Here is a 27,416-nt window from a genome sequence, read left to right as displayed (position 1 = left end):
AACATAGTTTTTTGAATATTATCTAACTACCACCACACTTGGTTTACAGCTGATTACAAAAATGAGTTACTTCCTTTTCTGTTCTCAAAAGAGATGTTTACAGCCCAGGCGGTGGCACAGGGTATTCCTGTTTCAGAACACAGAGTCCTGCCCAGTCACACTGACTAGACAGGATAAAAGAAAAGGGAAGCAATCCATTTTTGGAGGACTGCATTGCATAAGCTTGCTAACTATTTTCAGCTGGCAGCTTGTTTTATGTGACTGCTGGTCTACTAGTATTATGCATAAAAAAAATTATCTCTTCCCCTGTTCTCAGCATTACCCAGTTAAACAGGTTGGAGAACTTACACCCAATCTTTATTCCAAGTCATGCTGGCTCAATGGTGATATTTTAAAACTGACTTGAAGTGGTGCAAAATCCTGAGCAGACACCTTTAGTGCACTAGACACTCAACGTACCTAATTTATGATTGAATTACCTGATTTAAGTTTCAGTGGTACAGCTCTGAATATAAATGTGCCCTAAGCTAACAAATTAAGTAGCAAAACACAACAAAAAGTCTGAGAATTGTAGTAGTTCTTTGGAGATATGTCAAAATTTAACAACACAAACAGAATAAGTAAACTTTACCAACAAATCAATTTTTCCATGGTAACATCTGTTTCGCACTGGCTCCTGGTATGAATAGATTCATTTGCACACACATATGAGTAGGTTAATGAGGATCCTGTATATTCAAATACCCATCCGTATGCTATGCCTTCAAAGGCTCTAATGTGAGCAGGACTACAAGAGTTTCCTTCTGAAACAAACTGGACAGCCTATCATTGGATGCCACTGGTAAACTTGGCTAGCTCCTAATCTCAGCTAACACCTCCTTCCTACCATCGTATGCTCCACATTTCACAATGTGAAATGTGGAGAGATTCACCCCAGCACTTGGCAGCAAGTTATAACCACTGCCGCTGGTCATGGATGCAATGCATGCAGAGGGGCAAGGAGGAAGGGAATGCAATTTGGCCCTTGTGAGAAAATACCTAAGCTCCAACATCACACTGTTAAGGAATTTTCAAGTTCAGTCCCAATAAAACACAGATAAGCAGCTGTGATTGACAGGAACATTCTATAATTCATTGTAGCCAGTTTCAGGACCCAGTTATGTTCAGTAGTAAAAAGGAAATCAGTACATTAATGCCCAAAAGCCAAAGGGAAATTCATTTTGAAGAAATCACTCCTGCATTGGGTAAAAGGGTACTAAATAAGATCAAGCTGAAAGACAACAAAATGAAAAGCAATAAAACCCATGTAATTTCTGTATTATATCCCCAACCCCTCCATGTACCTTGCCTGACAGACACCTAAATGCAAAATTCATCCAATTACACTGTTCCTCATCCCTTATTACTACCTCTCAGTCCCTCCATGCTCCCATTAATTTTTATGGTGTAAGCCCAAATGCACATGTACAATTAGTTTATTTTGGCATCAGAGACAAAGATCATTAGGGCAGGTCTGGAACTGGAAGAGAGGAAAGTGAATCACAAATCTTTCATAAAACAATCATCCCTTAGTTATTGAAAAAATGTTCAAAATGGAAATGTTTAAATTTGTTCAAATAATTTAGCTGCTTTTGTATTGTCACAGGAGTACCATGAAGTAAAGCTTAATAGCACTTGTAGAGAGTACCACAGAGCTCATTATTGAGCATTGTGTAGATATTTAATTTCTTTGAAATAATGCTTCATTTGATCATGAAGTGTTTTGTAACACATACTATTTAGATTACAATGCACTGTCTAGTCTGAGTAGGGTGCTTTTAGATAGCACTTCACTGCCAATACAAAAATCAAAATAATATTTGTACTGGTATTGTGTATTTTAACTTCCACCTTTTGTTAGGTCGTCCCATAATGCCATCCCACATACACACACACAGGCATCTACTTCTAGACCCTTAAATGAAAGTCAAACTCTGCAGATAAAGATCATGCAATACAGAGTAAATCAGAACAATTTCATACAGCAGGGCCACATACACTACCTGGGAGTTGAGACCTGCCAACCTCAATTCCTCCAGGAAACTGAAGATATTTTCTGCACATCGTTGATGCTAGGGACAGAACTTGAAGTTGATGTAGCACAGCAGGGTATAGCTAAAGACTGAATGAGTTGTCTGAGTTTCCTCAGTGACAGGACTGAGATGCAGGCAAATAAAACTACCTGACACACAGCATCTCAAAACAATGCTACATCTGTTTAAAGTTCTGTCTCATCCTTAAACAAACACAGGAGCCTGATTCACCCATTAGACAGTGTTACTGCAGCCATAAAAGAGAATCTGCTGTCATCTTTTCTTTCTGGAAAAAACACCAGCCTTCTGCTTGTCTCTTAAGAAATGTTTTAAGAGTTTCTTTGTCAAAACTGTGAGGTCAAAAGAATGCTCTGCTATTAAACCTTTCCGTGTCTTAAATTCCTTCCACTTCATATGTCACAGACTCCTTTCAGTTTGCTCACCTGACAAGGTTCACAGGAGAATACCTCAGTGTCTCAGAGTGACAGGAGTGGGAACATGCACTTCTTGAGCACCTTTCTCACATTGTCAGAGTGCTTTACTGTAAGTGACAAGCGGCCTGAATCTGAGAGAAATAACTAGAAATAAAATATATCTATATATCTCAAGGAGAGAATTATACAGGAGAGAGTGTAACTTATTATTTTGAGAGTAACTGATATTCACAAACACAGCAAAGGACAGTCATTCATCACTGCAGTACACCACCACCTGTGCTCAGCACTGCCTTGGAACAAGTGTGTCTGGCAGCAAGAGTGGCTCGATTTCCCCCACCAGCTCAACCCTTGAACTCCTCCACAAATACCTTTCAAAAAGGACACCTGTGAATCATATGTGACAAATTTTTTACCCGTAGATTTCAGAGTGCTCAATGAGCTGACTGTACCACTAACAACAGAGACAAAAAAGGGAAGATAGGTAAAGTTAAGCAGCAGATCAAGTATCAGAAACAAAGTCAGTAGAAGACTAGGAAGCATGTTGGCCATCTGGCTAGCTGCTCTTATTTTTATTGCTGTAAGGCGCATGAAAGACGCTTCCTTTGTCCACTGCGTAAGCACCGGAATGCAAATACTAAGAAACAAAATACATCAAAACATTTGCAAACAGGCCAAATGATTCGAAGCTAAAGATGCCTACCTATTACTGCTTTTACTGAAGGCCCAGATTAATTGTTTCATAATTCCAAGATACATTTTGTATCAAATACCATTCCTCCATATGTACACATCACCTGTTGGCCAACAGTGGATGAAGCACTAAAATAATAGTGTAGGTATCCAAGTACCATTTATATCACTTATCAAGCAGGCTCAATGGCCACAATGGATGAACTCTTTCAATAAGTAAGCTGAAGTAAATAATGACGACAAACTGGAGTTCAAACTGCAGTATAATTCCATTCTCATCCTTTCCTTTTAGGTACTTTTCTACTATTGCTCATTTTAAACCTCTAGTGTTGTTTCATTTCTTTTATACCATCACAAAAACAAATAGACAAGACCACACAGTTCAAAAGGATGAGGGGATTTTCTTTTTTAAATGACAACATAATCTTATAATAATATGCAGCTTAATTTGCTGTCACAGTTGACTTCATAAAAGGGATCTAATTGGATAACACTTACTGGTGCCAATAACATTTTTTAGAGGTTTTAATAGAAAGTGTCTCTTATCTCTTGAATAGATTAGTTTAAGATTAAACTATTTGAAACCCATGATTGCAAAGTCAGATGAGTAAAGTGAATTTAAGAGTTGAGTAGAGTGAGATGAGTAACAGTAAATTTAAAGTTTATCTGGGTTAATGGCACTACCACAGATAAAGACACAAATTATTATACTCTGCATATGAAACTGTCATCTAAACACATTTTCATTTCAAATGCTGTCTCAGATTAAGACTGCCAAAATGTTATACTGTCTGACTTATTTTTACCTCTGTCTACTTTGTAGATCAGCATAACTGATGCCGATATTAAAAACGTGGCATTCAAACCGGAACTAAGTCACTCCAAGGATAGAGTACCTTACGTTTTTATAAAAGTCACTCTGTTTTAGTTCCTTTTGATCTTCATTTCTTCCAGTTTCAAGACACTTTCAGTCCCAAAAATACCTAATTCCAATGTATTAGCCCCTTAAAAAACCAACACATAGTCCTTTTTTTTTTTTTTAAAAAAAAAAGACACATTTGTTGGATAATCAGTGTGAATTAAAAATAGTTACTATTTCAGGACACAATACTCTAAGAACTGTTGTCTTCTTTTAAAAAGCTATCTAGAATTTGAACTAAGGATACAACAGCCTCTGCTTTTCAAATGCTATCTCTTTTTGAACATAGTTTAAAGACACTTTAAATCAGAACCAGTGACCTGCATTAATAAATTCTCAGAAGCAGAGTAGATTACAACATACCTGTCAAGTAGGTCAAATATCACATTAGTAATCCTGTTTTATGGAATGATAAACTGAAAAATGCATTTACAAGGCAAATAATTGGCTGTGCTAGCATTCCCATCTCCTGAACTCGCAAAAGGGTATATTTTTGTAAAGTTCAAATAGTATTTGTGAAACGCTGAAATACGTTGGCTGACAGAGTGTAAAGTAGGATTATACCTTATGAGTATAGTTTCTAGTGAAAAGTATGCAAAGAGCAGCTAGTAATTAAACACTTGGCGAATTTGTCAGAATAAAATAAGATTAAAGCCAAACATTTAAGCAATAATCAAACTTGAAACGTAAGAAAACATTATTATCAAATGCTTTTTAACAAATTGACACTTTTACCTTTTCTTTTTGCTTTTAAAAACATGTCACCAGTCTAATGAATCAGATTAATTCCATTTCTCCACTCTAATGCTTAATGGTCCCCACTGAAAAGAGGAGAATTTGTGAATACATTTGCATACATAACCCACAGGGTTGCAAACAAACATAAGTCCATGTTATTCGAGTGGCATCTTCACATAACCAAATCCATAAATTACAAAAAAATCCTGAAAAGCTGATCTTGAGGTATGACAAATTACTTAGATACAAGGAGATTTATGTAAGTAATTCTTGAGCAAATTGCATGTTTACTGACACTCAAAGCCATACTGCTTTTGCACTGCAACTACTAAGAAGCTCTCCTTGGTTATATAAAAATAAGGACTTGCTAGCTAAGGAGGAAGATGTATTAAACAAGAATGTTGCAGCGTATTCTCATTTTATTAGTCACTAGCTGCTTGACTGTATTTTATACTGTTAAATTTCTTTCCTTTCTATTATTGCTGTCCTCAAGATTATCTCTTTGCTCAAGTAGAGTAATCTAATTCTCCTCAGTATTGGTGACACCATCCTGGTTTTGTTTTGCACCTATTTATGAACACTACTTCATGCATCAACCTCACTTATGTGTAACCGGACTGTTCCCAAGACCAGGGCCTGAGGCACACCCCATACAGCCTCTCTCCATTCTTAAACGCCCTTTCTAAGATGACCCGAGCTGGCTAAATGGCAAATCAATTTCTTATCTATCTTCTAATGCTTACTATTCCCTTTTGGCTCTCTTGAACAATATTTTCCCATGAGGCAATGTACCTTCTATGCTTTACTTAAATCTACATACATATTTGATCTGTTACTTCAACTTTGTCTAACAAATCAGTTATCTTATCAAAGATAGATACTGGTCTAGTCTAACACAATCGACTTTCGTTAAAAAAACAAAAACACACACAAACTGCATTTTATCCAATTTTCCATGTAACTTTATGTCCTTGGACTACCCTTTTCCTTCAAAAGGTGTTCAAAGACTTTGCTTAGTACTGAGGTCAGACTTACATAGCCATCCGCAACCCTCTGTCCTTATAATCCTTTGTCCTTGACTACTATCCTAGGTCATACAAAGCTGTATTTGTATATGTAGTTATGCCTTAACTCCGCTGGTCAAATGTTTACCCTTAAAATTGTTTTCAACAGAAAAAGCAGCTTTCAACCAAATGAAAATGTCCTTGAAAAATTCTGACTTTTCATTGAAGTGTCAGGCATCTAAACCCAAAAATATTTTCATCTGAGAAATCAAAGATATTTCTGTTACCAATGTTGGCATCTCTCAGAAACTGTAGTTTTGAGTTTCTCATTCTGATCAAAAAGAACTTTCCTGTATGTGCAATAGTCAAAAACTACTGTGACACAATCCAGAATAACATCCACCATCAAGCTTAGATACAGAAAAATCATAATTTACAAAGGGGCAGAAAGCTCTTGTCTGTAGTCTACGGGTGTGTATGCCAAAAAAAAACAGCATAGGGAGCTGCTCCAATGGTGCTCTGGAAGATAGTTATTAGCTATAGAGGCAAAAAAATTATACATTTTTAGTAAAGGTGTCAATCCCTCATCTGAATCATGGCAATGTCGATGATCCAAATGGATGAAAGGAAATTGTCCTCTCAGGGGTTCCTTTGGGCTGCTGAAGAGAAGAGACAACCTCATTTAAGTCTTTTCATGATACTGATAACCACAAATCATCACACACTAGCTACCAGCTACTGCCACGCTATTAAGCCTTGCGGAGAAGGCTAATCAGTTTTCTGGAAACCATATCTAGTATCTCTCTTGTATCTCACTAACCCCAGAAATGAGCATCTGTCCCTGGGAGAGAAATTGTCATGGGCAGAGGCACTGGGAACACCATGCCCCAGCACCGCTTCCTCCTTGACTGCTGTTCTACTAGGTCCAGACATCCCCAGCTAATCTCTTCTGGGGAGCAGAGGAAGTAGCACCGCTAGTCAGGCAGAAAGGAGGGAAAAGCAGTCCTTCTCCAGAAGAAGCAGAGACAGTGCAAAACACTAGGATGGGAACTGGATAGGACGGGAGCGAAGACAGACTTAGCATGGAAAGAGGGTGGTCCCAGCTATCCAGGGTAATAAAGGGTCATGCACAAAACTTGTATTGTAGATACTACTACCACCTGGTAATTTTACTAGTGTTCACCAGTCAGACACGCTTGTCATCCTTATGTTCATGAAGACCGAGTCTAGTTAACACAGCTTTAAGTCAGCTTCTGTGACAGTACTGAAGGTATCTATTGCCTGGTACACCTATTGTGTGTGACACCTGTAGCAAAACAAGCATTTGACCCTCTGAAAGCAGTCCCTCACTAATATCCTGGCTGGGATAGTGCTTTCCCTATGTGCCATCAAACGCCTTGCCACAGCATACTAACAACAAGAGCTCTGCACAGATAGACAAATCTTTGAACTGGTGCCAATTTCCACGAGATCTTCAATATGATTTGGGGAGATGTTTCCAGAATAAGTGAGAATAGTCCATTACTGTAATTGTATTGACATATTTGGAGACAGAAGTTTAAAAAAATACCACACCACAAAAAACCCACAAAGTTACTTTAAATCTAAATACCTTGCACACAGCAATTTTCTCAAGATGCTAAATGCATTAAGTGTCCTCTGCAGTCTATTGTTGTCAAACTTGAAGCTAATGATTATAATTGAGTACAAAACCAATACAGTAATGTAAAACTCATTCAAGAGCTACAGGTTCACACACAAAGATAATGAAATACTTATTCCAGTAGTAGAGAACAAAGAGGTGCTTAGATGTGCTTCCACAGAATGTCAGCAAGCTAAACGAAGCAGAGCTAAGTAACTAGAAAGACAAGGTTTAGCAGGTGTAATCACACAGACATAACCTGGGACAATTAGGCACATAAAAAATTAAGCATATTTTTTGTATGTTCTTAATTTAGAGATTAAGTATTTTTCAGATACTAAGCCAATTATATTACCAGAGGGAATTAACTTGAGAGAGGACTTCTGTGACTTTCCTAGTGTCAAAGGGCTAAGGTGTTAGCTAATTAAATTCATCAAGCTTAAATTTTAGGCTGCACAGGGCCTTTTACATTATCAAGTCCAAACTCCTGGACATCAGACTCTTAAATTGCATGCTGTGTTGATTTCAGAAACTTGTGTGAGCTAAGGGGTATTGGCTATCAGGAAGGCATCCATTCCTGATCAGAAAATATCAGCAATAGAGAGTTCATTACTTCCCTTAAGAATATTTTCTATTGGTTAGTTGCTGTTAAAATGTCTGTTTCATGTCTTTTTAGCATAGATTTAGCTTCTTGCCTGCATTAATTTATTTTTAAAAAATAAACATTCCAGCATCATGTATTTTTTCATGAAAAGGTACTTAAAGAGTTCATTAAGTCACTGTTTTACCTTTTCCTTTATATTTAGTATTTTGGGGGAAGAACTAGTGAGCTCTTTCTTACATCCTTGCCAACTTTTTGAAAATCTTTTTAAAACATGGACCGCCACATTAGGTGTGGTATTCCAGTACTGGTCTCAGTAATGTCTAATACAGAAGCACTGGGACACTAGATTTATTCTCTGCTCAATGTTTGCATGCATCGCTTTCCTCGGAGCTCATGAAAAGTCTTGGTGCTACAACACAAGCACTGCGGGGCAGTTTGTCCCTTCTTGCTTGTTTGTTTTCAGGAAGGCAATTCAAGAAAATATATTTGAATGAGACCAGCTTACCAGGCAATCGAGGTAGTCTACGTGACTGCTCTGTCCTTATCATGATTTAGTCTGTGTCATTCACGTGTTTTATCATCAGCAACTTCATAGTGGTGATATTATTGAATATCAAATTTTCTATTGACTCCTCTAAAACCTCCATTGAAACACTCATCAATTCATGGCAGTTATCCACTCACAATTACTATTTCAGGTCTATCAACCAGCCAATTCTTAATCAATTTAACATATGTCTTATTGATACTGAAGAAAGCTAATTTTTTTTATCATAATGCCATTTCAAATGCTTTAACAAAGCTTATTAAATGCAGGTCATTTTTAACAAACTTATAAGTTCATCCAAGATGTCCGACAAGATCTATTTTCCATGTACCAAACACCAGAAAATAAGAGCTTATGTTTTAAAATTATATTATGTGATTTTAAACTAATTATGATTCACTAATGCTGGGCTGGTCAGTCTTTTTTATCTTATAATTTTTGACAATTTGCAGTATTAAGCCTATTTGATACTTAGTCCCCAGATTCCAGAGTAAACTGGGTGAAGATAAATGTAATCTAGTTTAAAATAATTTCTTGACAATCTAAATAATGTCTAGTGCAAGGCAGTAACAATTTCCAATTTTGGCAAAACCAAGACATTTATTTGATCCTTCTCTTCCCTTCCTTCTCTTTTCATTTTTTTCTAGAAGAATTTGACTTTAACCCTTCAGGCATCTCATTTCCTGGTGCAGGACTATATCTATTGATAGCTTTATATCTTTTGAGAGTACTTTAATGCCAGTGTTACATAAAATTCATTAAGTACTTAAAAATACGACTGCTACAATACCCAGAGAGTTTAGCAATATGTTTCAAGTTTCCACACTTTCTGCAGGTCTTTTGTTTCATTTGGGAGTCCTTGTTTTAAGGTACCATTATGGATTTTGATTTAAGAAGCCATTAGAGGTTATCATCCTCCTAATAAATAAAAGGTGGCCTTCAATTTGGATTAATAATTAACAAGACAAATCTAGATGTAATAGTGCATACCAGAGTACTGGAAAGTCTGGCAATACTTCAAGTGTCTGGCACTATTACATGCCTCTGACAGGAGCTTGGAGAACTACATAACCTCAGTCACTGGTTTACAAGCCAAGGAATGCCTTGCCTTGGGAATCTTAACTGGAGAAGACCTTATTATAGTTCAATATGTACAATTCAGCCCTGAGACCACACATAACTGACACCACCTCAGTTAGAAAGATAAATCAAACTAACCCATACTGTATTCAGATTTTCACTTCCAAACACCTTACAGGACTCTTTGCAGTTCACACACAGTGAGTCTGGTGCATTGCCTTAGCTCATATGGAAAGCAGGAGGCATGTCATACCTGCTGCTGCTCAAATCTCTTCCACGCTTTGAGAAACTCAGGTCCAGACCAGATTTCAGTTCTTTGCTTTTGCTTAGTCTTCTGTCCTCTAGAGTGCTCTGGTTGTTACTGAGCTAGCTCTAGCCATACTGTTGCAGATTGGTTATTTATAGGGCCAGGCTATCCACAGGCTTAGGTAGTCATATGCATTCCCAGAAACCAAAGCAAGCAAGGCTGCTAACATAATCCTGAAAACTGAAGCATCAGAGAAGAAAGGATCGTGCTACAGCAAACTGCAAAGCTATGTAAACATGCTGGAGAGAGTTAAGTACACTGCTGAAAACTGGTCCCCTCTACATGCAACAAAATTTGGAAGAACTTGGAGAAGTCAAATGCCTTTAAGAGACTGAATTCTTTCTTATGCTGACTCACAGGGTTTCAACAGATCAATGTGCTTAACTGTCCAAATGCTGTCATCCAACCAAGATGTCATCAACAGCCAAGCAATAATTTTAAAGTTCGCTGAATCAGAACAGACCATACCCCAACAACAACAAAAAAGCAAGTGAATACATCGGTTATGTGGGGAAAAACAGCTGTGAAAAAGTGACATAAACCGAGCACAAGTTCACACAGAGTTAGGCTTTTGAATACAAACCTACATCTACATCAATTAAAATGTGAAGGTATTTAGAAACGAGTCACTAGAGTGAAATCAGAGTGGCAGTTTTGAAATCAGATCTGAATTAGGAGTTGAGTGCAGGAGTTGTCAGAGATGGGGAAGGAAAAGAAAAGCAGTGACCTCAGCAAACGTGTTTCTTAACCAAATCACATTCACGGAACAGCTACGCTTGCTCAGGCACAGCATAGCTGGCTTTTGTATTATGAGCAACTCATGACTGACACCCCAATAGCTGACCTCTCCATCTGCAACGAAACACTGAGAATGAGAAAACCTCATGCTCATTCATATTGCGCTGTACTTTTCCCCACCTCTATTACTGCCTGTATTTGGGTCAGTGCAGCATTGGTACATGTGTGCAGTGTACTGCATCATTAAATAGAAGGGAATGATGCCAAATTAAAACACAAATATCTTTCCTAATCTGTTTCCAGAATCTTTCACTAGAAACATAATGAACTGTCAGGCATGAGATAGGCAAGATTTAAGAGACTGGCTTAACCTCTCTGAAACTGATGCCTGACTAATACCTGCAACATCTCTAACAACATGTCAAAATAATCCATTAAAAAGAATTACAAAAGCATTTTATACTTTAGCCAAACAGCAATGACAACGTTACGAGGGCATAGATTTCCTCGCACTATGACAGATCCGTTATTTACCACCACACTGATGTTTCAGCAATGGATGGAAGAAAGTAAACCCTCCAAGTACATCTTGTGGGTCGTAGATAAAACAGGGAGAGGGAATTCCCTCACGCTTCCCAGGGGCCTAAAGTCTGGCATCTACTGTTTCCTTGGCTTGCAGAGCTGTAATTGTGTTACAGTATCAGATTATGCTACCCTTTATCACAGGCTCCATGATTTCTTCAGGTAATGGTTGCTGCGCCTTGAATATCTGCTGTAAAAATCATACATCTTAATTTGTCTGAAAGTGAGTGTCTCTGAATTTCATTAAGTTACCACATTCCTTTAAAAATGTAGTAAAACAGAAAAAAGGCTTAGAAATTCTCATTGCAGCTTCTCATCTGGAATATCATAACTTTGCAAAACTATATGCCCTTCAAATCTTCACTCTACCAAAAAAACACACAACCTTATTTTTTCACCTTTCCCCAACCATATTTCTAACCAAACCATAAAAGTCACTTGTCACTCTTCAAAAAAAAAAAAAAAAAAATCTAACTTGTTCCCACCCTACCTGCCCCTATTTCAAACCTTCTCCCTCACAGCACACAGTCCTCACTCAACATACTTCTCTCTAGCAGTCACAGGAAAGCCTTTTGTTCAAAGACAGATATCAAGAGTTTTGTTATCCTGCTCCAGACCAGTATGGTGATAGAAGCAGTGGGATGAACTATCCCAACTAGAAATCCAGTGCTAGTTTTTCCCATTTGTTTAATATTTGATAAACTCCTCTGCATATCAAAAGGCAGTTTGATGTATTTTAATATGTATTCTCTGTACTGTTAATCTGCCATTGTTCCTAAACAAAATATCCTGGTTTGCCTATTTAGAATTTTAAACTGTAACATTAGGATAAATACCTCACATTTCTTTCACTCCCAGCAATAGAAAAGCTATTATCTTTGTTCAGGGTTTTTTGGTTTGTTTTTTGTTTGTGTTTTTTTGTTTGTTTGTTTTGGTTTTGTTTGTTTGTTTTTTGTTTTTTTTTGCTAGGATACCTGCCATAATTCATTATCCTCAATTGTTCTTTGCACTGAAGTTTGCATACCTCTTAGGGAACATTATATCATGAGGGTTTTCAAACTGGTCTTTGTTTTAAAATATCTTTACAAAAGCAAAGATCTAGCTTGCCAAAAGGCTGCTTGCTTTGGATTACAGCAGAACCTATTCCTGCACAGTGTCTTCCCTTCCTCAACGGTGAACCTTCTGCTTAATGTGCTTTCTTCACAAACCTGTTAGAGACTTCCAACTTCATCCAGCTTGCTAATTGTACTTATAACATGCGTTACACATTGGAAAAAGCTGCTGAAGTATCTTTGGACCAATCTGCTCACAGGACTAGAGATTCTCGGAGGAGATATTAAACTAAACAAGCTTTCTATTAACAAGGCTTTACAAAGGCTATCCTGCTCTCAGTGGCTCAGCTCAGCATAGGCAGATTAAAAGACTGCTTTTTTTAAAGTCACTCGCAGCACCTCTTACTCATTACTTAACTAGCCAGAAGTAAAACATGTTACCGAGTAAAATACTCTTTTGCAAAAATGCTAAACCATATCCTGATCTTGTCACACAGGTTTTGAATTGACTTCCACATCTGGAATGAGTATGGTTTCTCACAACTGTGCAAATAAGCAATAATATAATTTCATGAGTACATTTTATGTTTTCCCATTGCTGTCAGCTTTGTCATGGGCTTCACCCAGCACAGGTCACCTTGGCATCTTGCTTTTATGTTCTTTTCCTGATCACAGGTCTGTTTGTACGCTCATACTGAGAGCGGAGAGCTATTCTCTTGGCTATCTTCACTACTGTATCAACTAGTCTTCAAAAAAGTTTTCCAGAATTTTCCTTTTCTTTGAAACTACTATTCTCTTCCCTTTTGGCATGACACCCATCTCGTTATTTAGTCTTTATTCCACAGTCTTCTGACAGAGGGAGAGTGTTATTTTTATATACTTTTTTTTTTCCTTCTCCCTAAAATATACAGTGAATTATCACTTTAGTTTCTCTGATTTTGTTAGCACCTTTACAAACACAAGCAAGCATCAGAATATAAGACACATTGATCCTCCAAGCTTTCCTCCATGTTCATAGCTCATCCTTCAACAACACTGTTGAATTGTTCAGGTCAAGGGAAGTGATTCTGCCCCTCTACTCAGCTCTCATGAGACCCCACCTGGAATACTGTGTTCAGCTCCGGAGTCCCCAACACAAGAAGGACATGGAGCTACAGGAACAAGTCCAGAGGAGGGTCACGAAGATGATGCAAGGGCTGGAGCACCTCTGCTCTGGAGACAGGCTGAGAGAGTTGGGGCTGTTCAGCCTGGAGAAGAGAAGGCTCCGGGGTGATCTTATAGCAGCTTTCCAGTACCTAAAGGGGGCCTACAGGAAAGCTGGAGAGGGACTTTTTACAAGGGTGTGTAGTGACAGGACAAGGGGCAATGGCTTTAAACTGAAAGAGGGCAAAATTAGGTTAGGTATAAGAAAGAAATTCTTTATATTGAGGGTGGTGAGGTACTGGAACAGGTTGCCCAGAGAAGTTGTGGATGTCCCAACCCTGGAGGTGTTCAAGGCCAGGTTGGATGAGGCTTTGGGTAACCTGGTGTAGATGAGGGTTTCCCTGCCCATGGCAGAGGGGTTGGAACTAGATGATCTTTGAGGTCCCTTCCAACCCTAAACATTCTATGATTCTATGATTGTGCAAGAAAGCTTCTTTACAGGATTTTCTCATAGGGGATCACATTTCCCTTTTAAGTTGTACCTTTGTAACTGAAAGCATCCTCTGAATCTTGGCAGTGCAGAAGCTGGAGATTTGTCAAAAACAGTATCCACAGATCTGTGAACTATTTTAACTGTTATTGTGCAGCTATATCTATGTAATGATGAAATATCAGATGCGACTTCCTGAAAAAGTGCCAAATAATTATTTTCCTATTTGAGTATAATTTTGGTGCACTGGCTTCAGCTCTCAATCCATGTCACCAGAGGGCCATAACAAGAATATTACTCCAGCTGTTGCTTACAAGGTTCTAGCAGCCATTTTATTGCCTTGCTTTCACCATTGTATTTTAGTTTGAATGGAATGATGCCCATTTTGTTTGAAAAGTCTCTCTTGCTACTCATTCCTTCCACCACCCTCCTGGTTCCCAAGTTCTCCTCACCCAGCAGGCAGAGGCACTGCAACCATTGCTGTCCTCAGTACCCGTCCTAGTAAGTGTGAGTTTATTGTACCTGATATAATTTATTGATGGGAGGTTTTTAAAAGCTTTATAACTTTTGCTGTATTTGGATCAAATCTCTTCTCTCTTCCACCATGATGTTATTGAAGTAATTCATTTGATCAAAGCCAATTTGTACTTGTACTTCACTGTGTTTAAACTTTAAGGTTTACTCTCCCTGCATCTTGCAAATTATTAGATTTGTGGTTCCACTAGTATTAGATTGTCATTAGCAAGGCATGTAACTGCCGCCAGTCCTCATTCTTCACACATGTGTTCTCTGGAATACTTCTGGGCAGATGTTGATGCCAAGAACATTCTCATGAAAGCGTCTTCCACAGAGAGCACAGAAATCCCTGCTAACTTGCTTGCTCTTCTACTTTCGTTCACTCTGCCAGTACCAGGGCTGGAGCATTTTATACAATAAATACACTTTATGTGAAGAGCTTAAAAGTGCTCTCATTTGAGGCAGCTGGCATCAGAGTTTCAAGGCCTTAAGGGGCTATGCACAGCCAGGTCACACCAGTGTTCATTCATTCTAATGCAATAATTTAGATTGCTTATGCCAGTGGTATCTCCAGTTTTGTAATCATGCTTAAAGATGTACCCACATGCAGAAGTTCCTTTTCTGCAGGAAAGGAAACCTTATTGCCAAGTCACAAGTAGACCCGTTTTGCAGTGTCCTGAGAAGTTTTCTATGCCTTAAAAAGAATCCCTGGCACTTTTGAAGTTTTCTCTGGTGGTGAAATATCTTTTTACAAATTCCATGGTCATTCAGGTTTTCACAAGCTTAACAATTTTAAAGTTCTTGTTTCTGCTGCTGGCTTTGATGCCATATTTATTGTACAGAAATTTGTATTTTTTTTTCTCTTATAAAAACATAGAATATAGTATTTCTTATTACAAAAATAGATGTCTTTCATACAGTCCTAGCTTCCTTGGTATGGAGAATGTTGTGTTCAGCTTCTTTTATTTTGCCTCAGAGGTTCTATTTTCTTATGTCCTGAAGTGAGATTCATTTCACCAAACTTTAGATATTTAATTATTAGCCATCTAATCTAGTTGTTCAGACTCTTTTATAGTCAATAAAGGGAAAGAAACTCATCCTAGTTTCAATTCATTCCAACTCACTCCAGCACTGCAGAATGAGACTAAGTACTTTGAGATTTGGTCACTTCTCTTTATTGAGCAAAAAGAGACTGATAGTAAGATATCTGAAAAATCTAATCTATAAGGTGTCCAAAGATAGGGGAGATGAATCCTACCAACGATGTCAACTTTGAATCAAACACCTTTTTGCAAAAAGTCACATGCATGTCATCAATTCCACACAGTCTTATCTCTTCATCGTGTGTGTAGCTGACATGCGTCTGTTGGCACATTTTTTTTAGTTGGTTGAATTTCGATTAGAGGGGTTTTTTTATTAGATGGAGCGTCACTTCCTTGTTATTATACAAGTGATGTCAAGGAGGTTTTTTCTTCTTCTCTTTAGCTGCCTCATATAGCCTGCATCTTCCAAGGCTCTTTCTAATGTTAATTTGTCTGACATTAATATGCCTGTGCATATATTCCTTTGGAATCTTACATGAGTGTTCTTCTACGCTTTCGCATGCCCTATCCTTCTGTTTTCCAGAGTAGCTGCCTTACCCACTCATCAATTACATAAGCAAGTCTCCATTTATGTCTCGATTTTCTCTTTGCATGGAGGTGTTATATTCAGGATATAATAGGTTTCAAATAACTTGGGTAAGATATCTCAATTTTCCTCTCTCCTTCAGTAAGCTCACAACTAGAAGCTCTTAGTCTGCAAATATCCCAGACATTTTACTTGGTGCGTACTAGAGAACAAGCCACTTCTCAGTCTGCAGCTACTTACGTATAAAAAGACCCAACTGAGATCAACTCTATTAACTCTCTCCATTTCGCCCGTATCTCTGCAGTGCTTCCAGTTTCAAAAGTTGAAGCCAGCACGTTTTCAGCCATATTCCACATAAAAAAAAGAGTTAATTCTTTGGGTCTGACACTACATCCAGCTCTAGAATCTGACAGACAGACAGACTTTCCTGTAAAGATGCATTGAACTAGTTTTTATTACGACTCATTTTCATCCACCCTCCCTGCACTCAGATAAAAGAATGAACCTTAAAAAAAACCAGACCCAATAATTTGACTTTGCACAACTACAGTATGATTCCATTTATCCTCAGAGGATTACCATTTTAAATTACAAAAGTAGTTGAAATAATTTTATTATTATTTTATCTTTTTTAAAGCACTCCATAAAAAGAGAAAAGTCACAAAGAACTAGAGAAGAAATCACTAGTAACAACTATAAGTGAAAATATCATTTATACCAGATTTAGCGATTCCTTCTCAGCTTTCTCCACAGTGCAGATTAAGTTATCTTTACATGTTAAATCACTGCAGATTTCATGGTCTTTTCGAAAACACACCTGTTATTGTAACAATTAGATCTAATATAACCATGCCCTGCACTTTTCAACCAATCTACAGTGATAACTCCCCATCCTCTGAAGATAATTCTGTGGTATATGAAAAACATCATCCTCTCTTGCAAGAGTTAAGAGGAGAGATCACTCAAAAAACCTCTCCTTCAAGTGATTTTAATCTGCTGTGCGTGCTCTGAAGACCTGGAGACATCTCTGTGCCTCACCAGCTCAGTCATGCACACAAGCTGTAACCAAATAATCTCAGTCAGCTGTTAGCAGGAGCCAGCCACATGCAGAACTTACTAGATAAACACTACCAAAATGGAAACTTTAGGAGCAGGCAAACCATGAAATGTTTGCTCTTTAGGCTATCACATAGCTAATATCAAAATCACTCTCTTGTTAAAAAAAAAAAAAACAAACCACACACACCTCCCTCTACCAAGGGGCAAAACAGCATTTGTCCCTTACAACAGCAAATAGATTGAACAAACAAAAGTGACACCTTTTCCTGTGATACCTTTCTTACATATGTCTCTTCATAAAGATAACAGAGTAATATTAAGTTCATGACCTAACTAATTTACAAACTCAGACTTACATAAATACGTTCATAAAAGGGACACTTTGAACCAAGAGGCTGCAAATCTCACAAAAACATGAAGATTGCACAAAGGTTGGATTCTGGGAGTGGCAACACTTACCTCTAGAGACTTATGTCTACAGCAGAAATATAACATCTAGCAATTGAATATTAAATAACATACTTTTAACAATGTGTGCTTATAGCACAGTTCGATACAGGAAAATAGTCTCTGGAAAAATTCCTCTATGTAATTTTGACCAGCATCACAAGAATTCCTGTACTTCTAGCCTTCTTAATAGTAAATATTACAGTGCAAACATATTTGCGTTTGGGGAGGATGGGATTATCTTGAGTTACAGACCCTCCATTATGCAATGAGGCAAAGGCAGAACACCTTCTGGGTCAAGTGCAGGGCTTTACAGAGCTGAAGCAGAGTTACTATGTATTTCTGAACTGTGGCCACATCTTCTGATTTGTTGAGGGAGTGTGGCTTTCATTTTTTTTGTTGTTGTGGTTGGTTTGTGCTCCCCTGTTCTCAACTAAGTTATTTATCTTACTATTATGCTTTTCAGCAGAGCCACAGTTGGAGTAGGACTCCGTTCCTCCAACAAACTTATCCTCCTTTAAGTCTGAGTCAAAACAGCCACACTTCTGCCAGAATAATTTTCCCTATTTGAACATGCTAATACCATTTTTTTAAAAGTTAAACAGTAATTTTTACCAACATTCTCAAAATTCAGACAGAACATGTCAATTTAACAAAGCGTGGTCATTTGATGCTTATTGGTTGAAAAGAACTTAACATTTTGAGATTCTGATTTTTTTATCCTGATACAACACAAAAGCTGTTTTGAAACCTCAGAATTTTCTGCAGAATAGAAATCCTAAATGTTCTGCAATACAGCTAGCAGCAGTAGTGTTTCTCATCAAGGTTACCTGAGACTTCTCACTTGAAATGTCTGGTTCAAGTTACCTGTATTTTTGTGAAACTGTAGCTATTTGGAGGATTATTTCCATAGTAGATATTTGTTTCAGGCATAATGTTTCGTGGAAAAAAAGAACCCCATGCAATTCCATGGTTTTGTTCCTGATAAATCCTCATGAGATTATTTTTAAATGCACTGTACTTGGAGCAAAGTCCTCATATTCCACCCCAGAGTTACCTTTTGCTGTTTTTTTGAAACTCCAGCCTACACTAGATCACATTAACCAATTTTCAAAAGCTTCATGCTCATACGCTTCTAAAAAAAAAAAACCACACAAACCACAAACCTCTTCTATTTCAAGAGCTAAATTCTGAAGGTCTTGTTGCTACTGGGCACACTGTACCCTCCTACAGCCCCTATTGTCATTGCGCTCAGGCTCACCAGTCCCAGCAAAAACCTGCCCGTTGTACAACATCAGGCTATGTTGTTCTGACCCTTGCCAACTGTCTTGCCTGCAATGGCCTTGCCTTCTTTGCTTATTGCTGGGCAATAAAGAAGAGGACATCACATGATTCAAACTCAGAAGAGACAGAAGCTGAAACAGGAAGGGGTAAACAGAGTTAGATGTTGAGTCTGGTGTCAATGTGCCTGGCTAGTGGTGAGGGAAGACTGGTACTGCCTGGGCAAAGGGATGTTCAAATAGCAAGGAGAGGACTCAATAAACATCTCAGGCATGTGAAATGAGAGTGGAAGCCTGGAGATGTGGGGAATCAATGGATAAATTGGTATTTGATTATGAAAGTAAGGCATGCTAACGTGCCAGCACTGTATACAGATTAAAATTCTATACATGTGCACATACAAGTATCCTGAATTCAGTTTCCCAACTTAGAAGTTACCACCTTTACAATATTAATAATGTTCTTTAACACAGTATATTGTATGGTGTAGCATCCAAGATATGCAGGTGGGCTGTTCTGCCCATGGAGGGCTGAAGTGCAAATGTAGAAGTGGATTGATCGATACCATGTTTTCCTGATGTCTTTTCCCTATCCATGAATTAGGCAGGCATGAACTTGGTTCAGCAGTAATTTCTGAGTTACACTAAGAGGTTTACACTTAGTTTCTTCCAATTTCTAAAGCAGCCTTAGTGCAAAAATCTACCTTTATTACACTATTTAAATTATTTCTCCCTGGAGATGCTGGGAAATGCAACCAGAGCAGCTGGAATGTGGTAAGACTTCTTGCGAGCCTTGAAATGCTATAGACCCATGCCTGATATACTTTCAAAATGCTAGCACTGCACATGAATTAGAATTCCTCTTTCATGCCATGCTGAAGGATGTGATTATGTCTGTAATACTATAAAGCAACTGTATCCACAATAAGAAGGAAACATTTCTGACGTAGGTTATTAAACAATGAAAAATAGGCCAGTGCAATTTAAGTTCCTTTGGTGGGCTGAACAATAACTAGTAAAATAAGAAGCGAAGAGGTAATTTATTACAGAATCAAAAGCATCACAAGCAGCACAAGAAAATTGTCTTTACTTTAAACTTTATCTCAAGAAGTTTCAAAATAGAAGCATCAACAATACACAATGAATGTGTTGGAGCACATGCAAAAGGAAGGGGATGTAGAAGACCTGTTGCAGCCCAAAATTAAGCCATCACTCAACTTAAAAACATCAGTGTACACACATAGCAACCAGTTAAACACACCAGACAAAAGTATGCTAAAGGTGGTGGTGGCTCAAAAAAACTGAAGACTACTGTGGCAGTCAAATAGATTGCCTGTGTCAGCATGCACCTGCTGTTCCTATTTGATGTGGTGCTGGGCTACATACAAGCATGGAAGGAAAATAGGGCTCCAATTTTTACTGAGAGGTATAAAAGCTCATTATAAGGTTATAAGGCTGCTTAGAATTAAGGCCAGCTCAGAGATCAAATTATGGAAGAAAGAGTAATATCCATCTTCAGTTACTTATTCTGGAAGAGAGTAAAAGAACAGAACAGACAGAACTCAGTATAATCAAATGCAACTTCCATTACAAGTCTATATTTTTCATGCTAAGTCTGACAACTCAGTTCAAACAATTCAAGTTGTTTGTATCAACAAAGCCAATATTTCCGAAGATTAAAAACCTAGAATTAGGCTCCTACTTCCATTTTTGGCTTTTTAATTAGGTTTTTCTGAAGTACTGAAAACAAACCAACTTTAATTGATGGCTTTTATACATTGCTTTTTAATAATAGCTCTTAACTGCTTGGCACTTCAGAGGTTGCAGATAAGATTGGATGTGGTTCAGAAAAGGACTGTTTAGTTTGATTTTATACCTACAGAAGCAAGAGGCTCTAAACTTTCCCTACACAATTTGATCTCATGAGATTCCCACCTTGATCATGGTTCTGATAAGAATTTACATTAAATTCTTACTATTTTTTTTCAAGTAGACTCAATTTTTCACACTAACTCAGTGTATGACCTTGGATCAAGGAATTAGAGTCTTCTGATAGATGCAATTTAATTTTTTAAAAACCACACTAACGCATACACACAAAACGCAGTACTATTGAGCAACTTCCATGGCTGTAGTATAGAGGACAACAGAGCAAGTTCTTTAGCCTTGAAGTCTGTAACTGAGATCATAAGGATGGTTTTACATAACAGTTTCTTCAGGATACAGAATTTGTACTTTGTGTGTAAAACAGCGATACCATAAACAGCCAATATCGAAAGAAAAGTAGGCACTGGAATGGTTGAGACCGACTGTTACTTAGTACTTTTACAATATTGCTGCAGAGCTCAAATCACTACTGCTTTATATTTGTTTGTTTCTTCTTTAAGAAAGCAGACAGAAAGAGTGAGGGAGAGCACATAAGCAAAAAAGCAAGAGAAAGGAGCAGGGGGAAGTGAGACAACAATCAATAAAGCAAATTTTCCCTAGCAGCAAAAATAGCTGACAGACCTGCTTCCCAAAGAACACTGAAAACTACTTTGAGAGTAAAAGTAGCAGAGAAGATAAGTCAACTTGAGGCACTCATGGGAGAGCTGTTACTGACAGATATGGGGATGATATAATTGCTCAAGATGAGCAGATTTTTCTTTTATCTCAACAAAGCACTTTTGGATTAAAAGATTGGAAAGACAGGTGTGAGAGAATAGTGTAAAGCCTGTTCCTGACTTATTTACATAATCTTATATAAAGAAGCATTGATGTATGAAGTGCAGAACAAATACATTGAATGCTGAAAATAAAGTATTACAGAGAACAACTTAAGTACACTCCCAGCGATAAAGAAATAGTATTTTTACGAAATATACTTTGCCTGTTGAAGAAACGCACTGATTTTACAAAAGGTTGAGCTTATGCGTTTAGGAAAATGTTCACTACTGTTCTTACATAAAGTAGCTGATACAGTTGCATCAAATTGTTTCCTGTTAAAATTGCATAAGAGATCACACTTACAGCAAACAGAAGACAAGAATAGTAAACAGGATGATCCAGTACACATTTCTTCTCTTCCAGCTCCTACTGCCTTTATGTATCCCATGACACATCCCCTTCAGCCATTCTGGTACCCCTTCAAGACAGATTTTGAGCATGAAAGTATTTTGGGTTTTGGTTTGGGTTTATTGTTTTGTTTTGTTGGTTTTATTGTTTGTGGTTGGCTGGGTTGTTTGGGTTTTTTTTTTTGGGGGGGGTGTTGTTTTAGGTTTTTTGTTGTTACTTAAAAACATTGAACAAGACTGATGACAGGTGAATGTATGCAGTAACAGGTGGGTAAAGAGATGGTATTCTCTATGTTTCCATTCAGTTTGAATACCCCTTTATGCTTTAAAATGAGATTTCTTTTTGTAACAGAGAAGCATGTTAGTATCAATATCTGTATGGGAAATATTCTTTAACAAACTTCACAGATACCTAAAACCTATCTTAACCCACACGGGTCCACCTCTCACAACAACATTACCCGAATGGTGCAATCCTGTTGCCAGGCTTCTGACCAGCCCCAGTGCATACAGTGTAAGTACTCGCTTGGTTAATCGTGGTTAAGGTGTAATCCAAAACCTGCCATACTCAGTGAAACACTTCGGTAAGGACTCTTTTCCAAAGCTTATTACTTTTAAGGTTAAAATTACACAATTTCTTGAGGGTTGCGGAGAAGAGGTCTCAGAAATTTTAGCGCTACATTTTCAAGAACAGTCACTAATACAGTGAGCTTCAAATATGAGTGACATTCTAAATAATTAAGCCACATGCTGAAAGTATGGGCTCCTCAGTGATATTTAAGCACTGAAATTGTCTTAAAGATCTGAAAGGTAGGTTATGTTTCTCAACACTGCTCGAGAGCAGAATATGGTAAGCAACTATTTGCTTTAATCAACATCAAGATGGTAAATTAACATCTGAAAACAATAAGCAAATAATGAAATAAAATGAAAGTGGAATTGCATCAGACTTGTTTTTCATTTAAGCTTCAACAGAAGTCCCCCTCAAGAGTCTCCCTTCTACTGATCTTTTTCTTTGTTTCAATACAGGATCAACTGAAGGATGATGACACAGATTATATCATAAATAATGATGAATTGGCCGAAAACTGTGAATTGTCTGCTCACATATCAGTGCCAGCCCAGGACAAAACAGGCTCCACCCAGGCTACAGGCAAGGAAGATATTCATGAAGGAGACCTAGGATTAGGAGGGTTCAAACTCCAGCTTGACCACACTGCAGGTCAACCCCAGATGACTTCATTGGCATGAAAAGTGTAACGTTAATCACAAGAAGTAAGACTAAAGGGAAGAAATAGAAGATACTATTATGTGAACAAGAGGCTAGAAAACATACTAAGCATAAAAATCGAAGAAAACTTAGATTTTTACCAACTAAATGCCTGCTTTCCCCAGGAAAACCTTGACCATCATCCATTTACCTACGACAATATGCAAGTATTCTGACTACAGCAGTTTTTAATAAAAAGATGCAGGGCACTGCCTGCCCACTGTAAATCCATTACAGTCATGTGTTGTCTCAGATAGGACTTGCCTGTGTACATGTGAGGGGCACAGTACAGTCCTTCGCATGTTGCTTATAGTCTTTAACCAGCTGGAATGGAGAGAAATAGCTTCTTAACATATTCAGACTCACATCATGACAGTATTTTTTATACTGCTTGTCCTAAACAAATCCACAGATAGCTACTACATTTATAAGGGAGAAGCAGAAGATTCTTTGGCCAAAGAGTATGTGATCTAAAAATACTCAAACACGCATTGCAGCACCTCAGTCTTGATAGATCAAGCTCCTTCAGGCTCACAGTATAGGCTTTTCCTGACAACCAGCCCAACATTTGCTTTCTAAATGCACCTTAAAGCCTAGTCCATGGAGGGTTGCATCAGGCTGCCACAAACTCAACACTGGTAGTAGGAGACATTGAAGTCCATGAAGCCAGCAACAGACCCCGTTTTATTGCTGTACTGAATGGGCATGACCACTACCTAAACAGCAGTTATTCTGCAAGGCGTTTGTCACAGCTTCCCAGCACACAAAGCTTACATGCTGTGAAAAGTTTTGTGTTTTTCCAAGATCATTCTAAATATATGTTTCGATTTAAGAAGTCAATGGTTTCATTTTTTTTATTGTTCAACGAGAGTGAGTTGTTTCTAATCAAATATTTCTGCAAAACAGCTATATCTAAAGACTGGCTGCTCCAAGGATAAATTTGTCCATCTCACTGTTTATGCCAGGCAGTTGCTACCACACTAGTGATGAGGACAGTGGTGGTTAGATATAAAAAGACAAGAGAGTTTTGGTATGAAAGTATTAATATTGTGTGCATAAATACAGTAACTGGATACACAACTGATCACACATACAGCTAGCTGCTATATACTATTATCAAGCATGAGCACAGATCAGCTTTTGCACATATCAGCTAAGGGATAGAGCCAGGCTTTTGTTGTTTGAGCACGTGCCTTTTCTCACCGCAGAGGTTTCAACTAACTGTGCATGATAATGTTCCTACTAAGAAAGTTAAACCATGAGGAGTTTTTACATAAGGTCATTCTTAATATACAAAGACAATGAGCAAGCAAGAAATTTGTAATCTGTAAGAATAAAAATCAAGTCATCTCCATGAATGATCATAAAGCTGAATAGGTCTTGATTTCGCCACAGATGGAAGCTGAAATATAGTCTTAAATGTAACCAAGTTTTAGTCATTCCTTTCCAGGCTAATTAATTTCTGGTTAAACGTGACTAAAACAGCTGTTTTAAGCATTAATTTGAACACTGGAGTTCTATATGCTGTTACAAAAGATCAGAGGCTTAAATTGACATTTTATTTTCCCCTAAACACAAATCAAGGAACTTCACAGGATCTTCATCCCCATGTGGTTTAAAACAAATAATATTCAGGCATGATAAGTTCAGTTCTGAGAAGAACTAATGAATTTCCAGCTCCGTGGTTTGCCTTGTTTAGCTGCATGAGGTGGGAAAAGGTGTGCAGCAGGTTGCAAGGAGGAATGGAGAACAGATGAGGAGGTAAGGTTTAATGGCTTAGTACTGTGCTCCCTGCAGCACGCAGTGGGAGATAGCAAAGGTAACTGGAGGCAGGACAAGCAGGTGGAGTCACACTGCAGTGAGGTGAGTATGTGGCAACACAGCGAGAAGGTATTGTCACAGATGGGTGCTAACACAGCCCTGATCTCAGCAGTCAGAGTTTCCAATTTCAATCTTCGGAAGCATTGAGTGCTTGTCACCAAGCTTCCTAAGCTCCTTGAGAAGCACAGATCCCAGTCCTTAGATTATAGTGCAAATCAATAAACTGCTGTGGTATTATGAAGATGCAAAGCTATTTTTCACAGCTGCTACATGAACTGGAAGTGAAAAGCGCTTCACCAACAGTTCTGCTCTTAGATTCTAGTCTGAAATGCATCCTGCAGCATGCTCAATGGGGTTTTTACTGATTTATTTATTGTGCCTATGTCCAAATTTCTCACACTTGTGCAATGTGATAAATGGAGAACTCCGTGGTCTGAAATTCTCTGTTTATCAAAAAAAAGTCTGTAGTGAATACTCTCCACACTGTTCTGCCTAGATGCCTTAAAGAGCTACTTTACTCAAAGAATGTCATCCCTTGCAACAGAAGAATGCATATTTCACCTCTTCACAGGTCAGATTTTTTTATAAGACAATCAAGAGGCTGAATCGGTGGTCCCAGCAGGATGGATATTTATCCTCTGGGACTGTGCTCAGCAACAAAAGTGTTACTGGCTTTTAGGAAAATTAGTAATTTGAGCTGCAAGCAAACCTGAAACTTCTACTGAACGGCAATAAAAATCTCAATTATCCATTGCACTATTCAGCCTTGTCATTTCCTAATTTTAAGATATTCTTCTTATGACATGCTGATCAAGAGAGTCAAAACAACATTAGAATAGATGATATATTTGTATTCAAGGAGAAATTACTGGCAACTAGTAATTCTGCATAACTGTTTAAACAGAGTAATGGATGTTAAGAGAGTCCTTTAATGTTAATTTACAGTTCATACACTGGAGATTTAAACTACTCAATATCGGTGTTTGACTGAATGTGCAAGTCACTCATGATAAATGTGAAGCTATTCCTCCTATCTGAGTTAATCTAATAAAACACTGCTTGGAAAATGAAATGCAAAATATATTGTCAAAGTGTAGTGATTGCATACTCAGTATGAAGGCCAAAACATTAGGAAAGATGGAAGTCTGCAATATTGCTAAACCTTTCAGGTTTCAGAAGCAATAACAAATTTCGTACTGAACTGCAGAGAACATTTGGCTAAGGCTGGAAGCAGCAGAATGAATCCTGGGCTATACAACAGAGCCAGTCCAAAAAGACACTGTACTAAAAATACCAGGTCGCTATGATAACTTTCACAGAGAAGTGCAACATTTGGTAACCTCACTGAAAGCAGGGGCCACTGGAAGCAAACATTCATGCTGCTATTTTAAAAGCCTAAACTTTTCCATGGTAACCACACTAGGGCTATCTTCAGCAACTGATTAACCCTGTGCATAATTTAAACTGCTAAACTAATCTCACTGAAGTGAGAAGAGCAGTTCACACCCTTTCCAACTAACAACTTACTTATGTGCCTTGCTGGGCTGAGAACAGTCTGTACAATAGGTCAGTCTTTCCTTTTTAAAGTTGGCCTATATTTTACTATCAGCCATTAAGTAATGCTAAGCCTGTAACATCCTGATGGCTATGTAGGTCTGGGTATAACATAAATGCAGCGATATACACAAGAAGCATTCCAGATGCACATGAGCACTACACATGTGCTTTCAAACTACTTTGTTTTCACAGAGATTGAGAATTCTTGAGATACAAATATTAATTACGGACTTCAGAGAACAAAGAAAATATCCTGAATACTCACTCTAGAGATTGGAAACCACCACTTCTAAAGACAAAGTTGTTTTTCCCCTACCTCCTTCTAGCAAAATGGAAGATAGCCCTTTTCAACATCTTAAAGGAAACCAGTTCTAAGCATTTTAAATAACTTAACACAAGCAAGCTCATCTCTGGCAATATAATCCCAACAGGGATGAGTTCTGCTCAGTGAACCGTAAAAGACTTGTCAACATTTTTATTTTATAAAGTCTTTCAGAACTTGAAAATTCTCCAGTTGATCAAAATTTTCTAAACCAACATTAGTTTAACCATAGTCTTGGTCCCAATACCAGTCAATTTTCAGATCATGGAATTTCTTCCTTCCTGTAGCTCAATGATTAGTTTTTATGGTATATTACTGTTTAGGAGAGTTAGACAAAACATCTGAACATGTTTTTCCTCAAATACTGGTTTGTTTTGGGGTGAGGGGGGGATGTTATTGCTGGGGTTTGGTTGGTTG

General features: G+C 37.9%; 1 protein-coding gene across 2 annotated transcripts in view; it reads left to right on the top strand.

Annotated features, from left to right (window-relative positions):
- SLC9A9 (solute carrier family 9 member A9) overlaps positions 1–23,337 on the top strand; it is a 204,946-nt gene extending 181,609 nt beyond the window's left edge. For both annotated transcript variants that reach the window (XM_086618199.1, XM_086618200.1), the window contains 2 exons: positions 22,438–22,543; positions 23,059–23,337. In XM_086618199.1, coding sequence (XP_086474325.1) covers positions 22,438–22,543; positions 23,059–23,280 — 328 coding nt within the window. In that variant the 3' untranslated portion in view covers positions 23,281–23,337. The remainder of the gene's footprint in view (positions 1–22,437; positions 22,544–23,058) is intronic.
- Positions 23,338–27,416: the final 4,079 nt, after the last annotated feature.

Source organism: Tauraco erythrolophus, chromosome 11, assembly GCF_009769465.1.
Source record: "Tauraco erythrolophus isolate bTauEry1 chromosome 11, bTauEry1.pri, whole genome shotgun sequence".
In the NCBI taxonomy this organism is placed as follows: Eukaryota; Metazoa; Chordata; class Aves; order Musophagiformes; family Musophagidae; genus Tauraco; species Tauraco erythrolophus.
Note: the sequence above shows the minus strand (reverse complement) of the source record. Positions and strands in the feature narration are given on the sequence as shown.